This window comes from Penaeus monodon, chromosome 3, assembly GCF_015228065.2.
Source record: "Penaeus monodon isolate SGIC_2016 chromosome 3, NSTDA_Pmon_1, whole genome shotgun sequence".
Classification (NCBI taxonomy): Eukaryota; Metazoa; Arthropoda; class Malacostraca; order Decapoda; family Penaeidae; genus Penaeus; species Penaeus monodon.
Window position 1 is genome coordinate 49,611,806 of NC_051388.1, and position 12,500 is coordinate 49,624,305.

The 12,500-nt window shown below is 28.6% G+C and overlaps 1 protein-coding gene across 1 annotated transcript in view; it reads right to left on the reverse strand.

Moving 5' to 3' along the window:
• Nucleotides 1–12,500, reverse strand: part of LOC119587467 — a 37,915-nt gene that overhangs the window by 2,951 nt on the left and 22,464 nt on the right. The window contains exons 6-7 of the mRNA XM_037936198.1: nt 11,097–11,232; nt 10,697–10,862 (exon numbers count right to left, since the gene is read on the reverse strand). Coding sequence (XP_037792126.1) covers nt 10,697–10,862; nt 11,097–11,232 — 302 coding nt within the window. The remainder of the gene's footprint in view (nt 1–10,696; nt 10,863–11,096; nt 11,233–12,500) is intronic.

Genomic DNA, 12,500 nt, shown 5'->3' on the forward strand with positions numbered 1-12,500 from the left:
ATGTATATTACAAATATTACTTATTTTATACATTATCGTATAGTGTGTATTGTGTATGTGTGTATGTATGTATGGTGTGTGGTGTGTGTGTGTGTGTGGGTTGTGTGTTTGTGTGTGTGTGTGTTGTTGTGTGTGTTGTGTGTGTGTGTGGGGTCGTGTGTGTCTGTGTATGTGTGAATTGGGTGTATGTAGTACTATGTAGTATGTATATGTATGTAGTATGTATGTAGTATTATGTATGATTTATGTATGTATGTTGTAGTTGTATGATGTATGTATTATATATATATATATATATATATATATATAAATTTTACAATGATGGGGCAAAACTATGGCTTGATTCTTTATCAAAAGAAAACAGCTCTCAGAAAGGAAGTATAACTTAATCATTGGATTTTGTAATTTTAGCTTAGTCACCAAGGAGTTAATCATTAGTTCCACCTATCTCACCTGTTTACCATTTTCCTTAATTTTTGTAAAGATTTGTTTTTACGTTTTTATTGATATCATTATTTTATCAACACTATAATAATCAGTGTCAAAAAAAAATACCTATCATCATCACTACATATCACATCATCATCATCTCATCATATCATCACATCATCATTCACATCATCCATATTTCATTATCATTATATTATCATTACATTCATTATATTTTTCATTATCAATCAAATCATCAAACATCATCAATCATCATTCAAAAAAATAATAAAATAATAATAATAATAATAATAAAAATAAATAATAAAAAAAATAAAAATAATAATAAAAATTTAAAAACAATAAAAAACATAAAAAAAACAAAAATAAAAAATAATAACAATTAAAAACAATAATAATAATAACAATAATAATAATAATAATAATAATAATAATAATAGATATTATTATTATTATTAATAATATTATTAATAATATTATTAATAATATTATTAATAATAATATTAATAATAATATTAATAATATTATTAATAATATTATTAATAATAATAAAAATAAATAATATAATAATAATAATAAGTAATAATAATAATAATAATAATAATAATAATAATAATAATGATAATAATAATAAATAATAATAATAAATAATAATAATAATAATAAATAACAATAATAACAATGATAATAACAACAACAATAATAATAATAATAATAATAATAATAATAATAATAATAATAATAATAATAATAATAATAATAATAATGATATTAATAAAAATAAGAACTACACCAATAACAATAACAATAACAATCATCATCATCATCATCACCATCATCACCATCATCATCACAATAACAGTATCCATATCAACAGCACTAGAAAATAAAACACATTTTCAAAAAAAAATCAAGGAATGGGGAAATGGGTGAGGTCAACAGAGCCTACTAACTGACTCCTTGCTGAACGAACACTTGTGAAGGCCTTGATGTGCCAACAAAATTTACAACAGTGGCCCTTACAAGTAGCTAGTGCCAATGGTTTAAAATGTTGAGCATAATCAATATAATTACGTGGTTATTCCTCAATGCCTGGATCCGTAAGTTGTTCCACAAAACAAGCAGTTTTCTTTTTCAATCATCTTTTTAAAGTTTTCCTTTACTATAGTTTTCGCCAAAGTGTATAAAAAACTAAACTAATGTAAGTGAACCATTTATAAATGGGAAAAAAATATCAAGGTTTCAACATTCAGTACAGCCAGTACACTTGGTAATGTATTTTCAGCTGGACAATTACTCAAAAATTTATACAAATAAGGCAGTAAAATGAAAATATCCACTTTGAATCTTACAGATGACTTCAATTACGTCTTCCTCTAAAGTAGGAGTCTCCCTACATCTAAATCTGGCACTTAATCAGACAGTCAGATAGAGTAAGAGAATAGGTCAGAGGAGGAGGGTAAAGAAAAGAGAAAGAGAGAGAGAAAGAGAAAGAGAAAGAGAAAGAGAAAGAGAAAGAGAAAGAGAAAGAGAAAGAGAGAGAAAGAGAGAGAGAGAGAGAGAGAGAGAGAGAGAGAGAGAGAGGAGAGAGAGGAGAGAGAGAGAAGAGAGAGAGAAGAGAGAGAGAGAAGGGGGGGGGGGAAGAAAGGGAAGGAAAAGAAAGAGAGAAAAAGGAAGAGAAAGAAAAAAGAAGGAAAACAAGGAAAGGGAGGAAATAATGAGGCAAGAATTTTTTTTTTATTAAAAAGAAAAAAGAAAACAGCATAAGAGGAAAAGAGATGGGAAAGAAATAAAAATAAACAGAGAAACAGTAACAAGGAAAAAGAAAGATAGAAAACAGTTTGATCTTCCTGTCATGGAACACAACTCTTATTTTACGATCTTAGCTGATTAACAGGTACACGAAATCAACTTAATAAAATAAGCAACTTTTAAAGAATATAATGTGATTGATCATTCAAGTGTACATTAGAGCTCGTCTTGAATGCTGTATAAAAAAAATGTGCATAAAAGTTGCTTAACCAAAACCAACAGGCACGGCATGTACATACATGCCATGCCCACTGTAAATTTACCTTATCAATTGTTTTTACACATAGATAGCTACACTTGTACTAAGTCACCAATGAGCCAATTACAAGTACTGCCTGTCTCCATTTACCCTTTTCCTGAATTTTCAAAAATATTTTACATTCCTTGTATTTCTGTTACTAATGTCAATAATAACATTATAGTATTTATAATGTCTATAATAAAAATAACGCCATCAAAAGGTGAAATCAGGTAAGGTCACAAGGTCTACTAACTGACTCCTTTGTGCCTAAGCACTTGCAGAACCATACATGTGCAGAGACATTTCTCAAAAAAAAAAAAAAAAATTTAATGAGCACAGCAATTTTCTGGCAACACTGAGTTAAGATACTGCAACAATTTTTTTTATCTCTTTTACATAGAGATAAAAAAAATTAAGAAAATTCAAATTGCATAGACTGCTCTGGGGTCCCATACAGCCTTCATAACACTTTATAAGTGTCAGTAACTTAAAAAAGTTACAGGCTGTTAAAAAATATTTCTATGTGATGTATAAATATCAATATATATACATATATATATATATATACATATACATATATATATATATATATATATATATATATATATATATATATGTATGTTATGTATGTATGTATGTATGTATGTATGTATGTATGTATGTATGTATGTATATATGTATGTATATATGTATGTATGTATGTATGTGTATGTGCTTGTCTGTGTGGTTGTGCATGTACATGTGTGTGTGCTTATGCACACATGTTCTGGCCCCGTCACTTCCCCAGACTCATAAATAATTCCCAACTCGCCATCACTACCACTGACAATATTGAAAATCACATACCTTTCAATAACACTATAAGTTCAATGTTCTTTCACAGTTGATCATACCTAAAAACAATATTCCTATTCCAAGATCAACTTAGGAACAACATAACAAATTATAGTTATGAAGTCTGATGTAATGTCTCTTCTCAAACATTCAATATGTCAAACTAATTAAACAGGAAAAAATACACTAGCAAAAAAATAAATAAATGGAAATTAGCAATATATAGAAAACAGAACCTGTACGGACAAAAAAAGGAGATAATCAAGAAATAATATCATGCTCACAAATCACACTATAGTTCAGAAAAAAATACAGTTAATATATATGATATTTATGAAAAAAAAAGCTTACTAAAAATAATAAGATGGCCATACAAAAATGCTCTCAATATATATATATATATATATATATATATATATATATATATATATATATATATAATGTATATATAATATATATATACAATATATATATATAATGTATATATATAATATATATATATATATATATATATATATATATATATATATATGTATGTATGTATGTATGTATGTATGTATGTATGTATGTATGTATGTATGTATGTATGTATGTATGCATGCATGCAAGCATGCATGCATGCATGCATGCATGCATGCATGCATGCATGTACGTACATATACATATACATATACATATACATATACATGTACATATATAATATAATACATATATATATATATATATATATATATATATATATATATATAATACACACACACACACACACACACACACACACACACACACACACACACACACACACACACACACACACACACACGTATATAGGATGGTTACATACAGGATATATCAGTCACCTTTCTCTGTTTGTCATGGCCAGAACATATTTCAAGAACACAAATAAGAAAATAAAAGTAACAAATTCAAACAAGTGAACTATGGAAGCCTAAAATAATTTTCTGAAGCATTCATTAATTTTTGGAAAAACTGAATTTCACTAAGACCATTACCAAAGCAAAAATAAAATGGAAACTTTTCATTATCAATAAACCCTTTTATCCTTCAATAGTACAAAATCATAGAAGTATACTGAGCATCTTTCTATCTTTCTTATAAGAAAAATATATATAACCCCATCACAATATTCTTGCCATAACGCACTGAGCCCATACACCATATGGTAAGTACATATGACATGGCAAAGTCTTAATTTTTTAGAGCCTATACTGCTGTGCACTTCTTTGGCCCCGTCTGCAATTACTGCAAAGATACAGTCTTCCAAAGAAGGCCTACAATATCCTTTAGACTGGGATGCCACAATATAAAATGCCATGTCCATCATGATTCTGGTTTATTAGGTTTACAAGTAGATGGGTCCACAAGTGCTTACTCACCAAGGAGTCAATTATTAGTCCTTCTTATCTCACCTGCTTACCTTTTTTTTTTTTTTTTTTTTTTTTTTTTTTTTTTTTTTAAGAATATATTCTTTATTACTATATGTAGTTTAATAACATCATAATAAGTTTTATGTCAATAGTAATAATAATAGAATCAATATTAATAGATAAAAATATTTTTCACAAAAATTCCAGGAATGGAGAAATTAGGTGAGGTCACAAAGCACCTGCTAATTGACTCCTTTTTGGCTGAGCACTTGTGCTTCCTTCTGTGTGCAACAACATTCACAAAAAACTACAGTGGACAATACATGTATCCACAGCCAATGGGTTAAGTTGCTTTTATAAAAAAAATCACATATGATATAGCCAAAATTGCAAACAGCAAGGAAATCATAAAATTCCTCTGCCTCTAATATTTTGTTCAAACACTAAACTGCATGTGTCACCAAGCATTTGGCTCAGTTTGGCATGAGTGAAAATTGTTGGCATAGGATTAAGTATAGAAAGATTTCTCATCTCTTTTCCCATTTACCTTCACTTTACTTATTTCATGTTACAGATATATACCCCTAAAATATTATCTAAACCCATCAGATCTGGGTGCATCATGACCTGCAAGTGGACCAAAATCATGGCACTAGGCTTACTTGAGGCATGACTCTCCTGGCTGTGTTTGTATGCCAGCCCAAAGGAACATTCATGTGTAGTATCAAGACTACTTTCCTCCCTGTTGCTGTTATTTTCTCTTTTTCTTTATATGTATTATTTACTTCTTTGTGTTTTCCTTTACTTGTCCATCATTATGCTCTATCAAGATGGTAACAGGCTGTATACCATACTATCTCCCTAAGTAGTAATATTGTTATTTGTACCATTTTTTTGTATTTTCATATTATCTGATTTTCTGTAATACACCCTGCACTGCTGAGCACATCAGAAATAGGATCCTGAGCATTGGAAATAGTGTCCTCACTGGAGCCAGTGCTATTCTAGTCACGGCTCACAAATGTTGCCTTCAACTATTGTTTACCAACAGAAATAATGCAACACCCACTTCTTGTATGCCCATTGAGTCTTTCTTCAAGAACTTTGTGCACTTATGATGAGTCAGCTGTCAGCCATCAACCAAAATTCTCATCACAGCATATTCCTGTCACCCCAGACCAGTCAATTTTTTTTCATGACATGATGGCTACATCATCCATTGGGTTCAATCCTTTTTTAGATAAACACAAAAAGCAATATGACCAATAGATTTTTTGGCCCACAGTGATGGGGTGGAGACTATGAGCACTTTCCAATCTGAAGCCTTCTCATATCTGTCCTAATGTCCTGCATTTAGATAATCAGCAAATAATCTAAATAAATCAGCAACTACAAAAATATATAAAAAAACATTTCAAAGACTTCATCTCCTGAACTGTGTGTGGATGGCATTGGGAGAAGAGAGTCTGTCTCACTATACTTTTAGAAGTTAGATGTTTCTTGCCTAAACTCTAAATGGTTTTGCTGAAATCTTCTTACAGAAAATTATTTCAGCTGCTTTGGTTTGCTTTTAACGTATTAGTCAATGCATCAGTTCATTAAAAAGTAAATACTTAGCATATAGAGGCCAGTTTTCTTTTATTTCTTATATCGCTTCCTCACAGTCAAGACTATTTAACCCTTTGCCACCGGGTGGCATGTAAGTACACGCTATGACATGCCTGGACTATATTCTGGGTGGCACGTGCACACATGACATGGTGCGCCGGTCCTGTTTTCTGGGGGCATGTATGGTCATGCCGCACTCGCTATGGTGATGACACAATCCCCCAGCAGCAGGGTCAAGGCCACTAGGAATGTAATCCGGGAGAGAAGGCTTTTGTATTGGGAAACCCCGATAGCATTGGGTTAACTTCTGTTATAACTGTGAAATATCAAGAAAAAAACTCCATACTCATAACCTATCAAATTTTCATATTTTACTTTTGATTTGGTAAAAGACTTGTCCTTATTAAAAATAAATAAATTAACAAAAAATAAGTGGCAGTAGTAGGCATTACTCATACAAAATGCATTTCTAGTAACACAATCATTCTACTTTAAAAACATTCCATAGGAAAAGGTTAAAAAAAGAAACAAGGTACAGACTGTAAATTATTGAAAACCATATAAAATGGCATCAATAAACAAAATTGAAATGTACTGCCTAGGAAAATAAAAACAAACTACAAAAGAATATGTCTAGGTACTAAAATGGCAGAGCCAAAGAAATGTATAAAAACATGCTTACTACAAGTAAAACAAGAAAATCTTAACTCATTCACTGATACTGGATATATTGTTTTCACAATAGTTCACAAGGAAAATAATTAATCTGAATCTCTCTCTCTCTCTCTCTCTCTCTCTCTCTCTCTCTCTCTCTCTCTCTCTCTCTCTCTCTCTCTCTCTCTCTCTCTCTCTCTTTGAAATTACAAGATTATATAATTTTCTGAAATTTATACACAGGAAACTTTTATACGAGGGACATTTTGGTTTACAGCTGCATGATGTCTATATAAATTTAAATCTGTTGTTTTAAGTATTACTCCCTTTAATGCAACATTCAACCAGTGACAGGAGGTATACTCCTAAAGCAAAAATTATGGTCTAGCTGTTTTTTATTTTTCTTTCTTTTTTAGTGGTTCTATGTCCTTGCCACATTAAAAAGTGAAAAAATCAATCTGAAATCATATTGTTTAAGACAACAAAAACCAAAGAAATGTCAATAACAAAACCTGGCAACCTCTAACACAATCAATCAGCTGGTCAGCACTTTCAGCTGCAGGAGGTTGTAGTCATATTTCAGTCACACATTTCATGGGATTCTGTACCTTAAGAATGGTGTTTTTTCTTCAGGACTTCCATTCTCCATGATGACATGTTTTTATAGCCTCTTAAGGGACTTAACATCCTGAATTTTGGATACTGGACACTTCAAATGTACTATTCTAGATTTTTATTACCCTTTCATTATCCAATCATATGGGTCCAGACCAGTTATACAAGATCTGGATTTTAGTAAGATTATACAAACACCCATGGTTGGTGTATCAAAATATAGGCTTTATTGAAAATATCTGGACATGAAGTATATCATACATTTTTATAATTTAAATTATATTCAAATTTCATATTGCATTCAAATCTGTAATTGTAATCATATTTTCAAATCACATTTTGTATTCAGATTTCAAATCACATTCAAATTACACACTTATAATTGCATTTAAATTTATAATTGCTAAATGCATTTTTTATTGCATTCAAACACTAAATTTGACACACAGACACACAGACAGACACCCACACACACACACACACACACACACACACACACACACACACACACACACACACACACACACACACACACACACACACACACACACACACACACACATATAAATATAAATATTTGTTCATGCATATATACATATATATACATATATACATATATATACATATATATACATATATATACATATATATACACATATATACATACAGTATATACATGTATATACATACAGTATATACATGTATATACATACATATATACATATATACATATATATATTCATATATATAATATTTATACATATATATAAATATACATAAAAATAAATATATATAGCTATATATACATGCAAATATATATAACTACAATATACACATAAATATATATATGCATATGTATATACATATACACATAAACATACACATACAATCATACATATACATACATATATGTATATATGTATATGTATATTTATATACATATACACATACATATACATACACAACATATGCCCAAAACAAACAAACAAACAAACAATACACACTCACACACATACACACACACACACACACACACACACACACACACACACACACACACACACACACACACACACACACACACACACACACACACACATTGTTCTTGTTATTAAATACATGTTGCCAATACATATAAACTGATAATACATGACATGGACAAAATATGACCGATGGCTACAAAGGGAGCAGGACACTCAGCCTATTACCAGTTCATGGCAAGCTAGATTAATTTTTATTTATAATGGGGAAGTCTAGAAGTGCATAGAACCAGTACTAAACATGTAAGGTATACCAGTGAATGAGTTAATAGTTTTAAACACTCCAAAGGTATAAAAAAAAGCTGGCATCACAGAGGACAACATTGACCTAAATCTAGCAGATCAAGCACATACAGGATAAAAGTATACAAGATGCATACAGTAACAGATTCAGGCACTAAAATGCTGGCAAAAAAAGAGACACAGGCAGTCTTATTATTCACAAAGACAAATTTGTGAGGAGAAAAAACAGACTATTTCTAAAAAGAAAGAAAAAAAATTAAAACAAAGACAAAACATACAGTTCAGCAAGGTTTACAGGAGTTTTTTGAGAACATACAGTAACTTCTTTTTCCTGAGACACTTACAGAGGGGAGAGTCAGTAATTTAAATTAGGGGACATATTAGGAGACTAATCCTGACAACTTTAACTTCAAGAATGCTGAAAGGTTTGTTAACACAATTCTTTGATTAACATTAACATATATAAATGGATGTTATAACTTATAAGAATCTGATATGTCAAGAAGCTGCTAATCACATAGAAATATATCATTTTAATAACAACAGCAAACAACAATGAATAAATGATATTTAGATTGACATTTATATGTTAAATTTTTAATTGCATAGAAAATCCTATGTGTTTGGGCATGCACTAAAGAAAATTCATCATAAAATACTTTTAAATATCATTGAATATTCATTCCATGAAATATGCCTTGATCAGTAAATCACACCTGTTTTGCGATACTGTTACATCTAACCTCAAACCAATATATATCATTTCACACTGTTAACCTTGTTTGCGTATCAATATACCTTTTGTTTTTTTTCCGGCAATACTGCCTGCAAAGCCAACTAAAGTACAACCTGGACACACTTAGTACATAATATAAAACCATTAGTTGAAGAGACAAATCAACAAAATAATGTTACAGAATTAGATGACATAATCACATAAAATACACACCCACACATACATACTTAAATATATATATGCAAGTATGTATGTATATATGGATACCATATGCAATACATATACTTTCCTATACATATATGTAAGCAAACATGTAAGAATATATATTTATGTATATGTATGCATGTGTATATAGACATAAACATAAACATAAATATAAATATAAATATAAATATACACAAACATATATGTGTGTATGTATGTATATATAGATACATACATGTATGTTGTGTATATATATATATATATATATATATATATATATATATATATATATATATATATATATTATATAATATATTATATATTATATATTGTATATTATATATTAAGTATATATAGGTTATATATATTATATATATATATATATATATATATATATATATATATATATATATATATATATATCTATATCTATATCTCATAAATATTATATCACATACTACATATTATGTATATTATGTATCATATATTATATATATCATATATTGTAGATATTATATACCATACATCATATATTAAATATATTATATTTTATATATCATATATTAATATATGTTATACATCAAATATCTTATATCATATATATTATATATCACATACATATTATACTAATTATATATGAAATATATCAAATATATTATATACATATAAATATAATATATATATATATATATATAATATATATATATATATTTCATACATGCATACATATAAACATATACATTCCTAATTACATATACCCTTGGGTAGGTAGAATACACAAAAATGTTGCTAATGAAAATTATCTGTATTAAAATCATATACTTCACAAGTTAGGAGAAGAGGAACAGAAGCACACATCAAATCACCCTACCTGAGTCCCAGTCACTTCCCTCTTCTTCGTCATCATCATCATCGTCATCTGTGTCGGACGAGGAACCAGAGGGCGTGATTGTGCTTGGAGTCGAACCACTTTCCCGAGACTCTAAGGCATTGCTTCCTCCTTTGTTAACATATGTAACCAGCCACCAAAGTTTTATCTGAAAAAAAAATAATAATGAAATAATAGTAGATAGTGTATATTTCCAGTATACACTGGGTTAAGGCAAGATCTAAAGAATCAAACACTGCCATATATCAAAAGAGACAGCATGCAACTTTTCTCCACTTTCTTACTTCTTACAAATAAAGTTTGGCTTGCCTTATAAAACTATACACAGCTGAGATGGATTCAGAGGAAATAATGCACAAACCAAACGTAATTCATGACTTACCCTGAAGTCTTCTGGTAACAATTTGTGATGTGTATCTTTGTTGGCCTTGTCTAGCTCATTTTTGGTGAGGACCACCAGTACCTCCTGCTCTCCTTTTTTAGAGTCCTCCCAAGAGTCTCGAGCTCCACCACATACACTGGAGATAACCATGGAAACAAAAATGATGAATATGCCATTACAGACGAATGACAACGCTTAAAAGCACTTTCAGTTTTGCTAGTAACATTAACAGAAATTTATAAATTCAATATATAGATTTAAATAAAATAAAGCTTCCCCTACAGATAATAAGTAACAAGCGATTCTGATTACACATTACTACTTCTGCATCCCTACTACTTGCCCAGCTTGTAATGCATCATATCTATCTACAAGAAGTTACATATAAAGTGTATGTTTCATACAAAAAGTGTAAATTACATAAACATCCATATTAGTAAATATCCTTATCATAATAGCCAAAATATCTACATTAGTTAGTTCTCTTCTATCATTTCCTTGCATCAATTTGAAAAAAAAAAAAAAAATCATACACATAAATGTTGAAAATAAGTAGAAAATAATGGTATATGTAATGCATGTTTATGGACTCTGCACAGCAAGAAAACAAATATTATTTCACACAGCATGAAGGTCATGTACATATACTGATAAACCTAGAAAACACAAAAATGTTGACAACTGTTACACATAAAAAAAAAATAACACGGTACATGTGGCACCTAGTAAGCACAAATACAACACAACTGTAATAAAGAAGATTTCTATTGTAACACTTGGAAGACAGAAGAATTTCTAATGTGGACTATGTGAAGCAAGCACTTGCCAACCATTAAGCAGTTTCAAAAGCAAGACAATCAGTATCATACAGAAAAGTAAATAGGAATATTTCTTGGTTCAGTTCAGAAACATCCAAAGTTTTTAAGAAAAAAAAACACACCATATTAGTATATTTCTAGATTAGAGACAATATTAGTATATATGTGTACACTATATAAATATATATATATATATATATATATATATATATATATATTATAAATATATTATATATATATATATATATATTATATAATATATATATATAGATATATAAATATATAAAATATAAAATATAAATATATATATAATATATAAAATATATAATATACAATATATAAAATATATAATATTATGATATATAATATATAATATATAATATATATATATATAATAATATATATAATATAATATAATATATATATATATATAATATATAATATATATATTATAAATATATGTATTACTATATATATATATATAATATATAATATTATAATATATATAATTATATATATAATATATATATAATATTATATATTATATAAATAATAATATATATATTAATATATATATATATATATA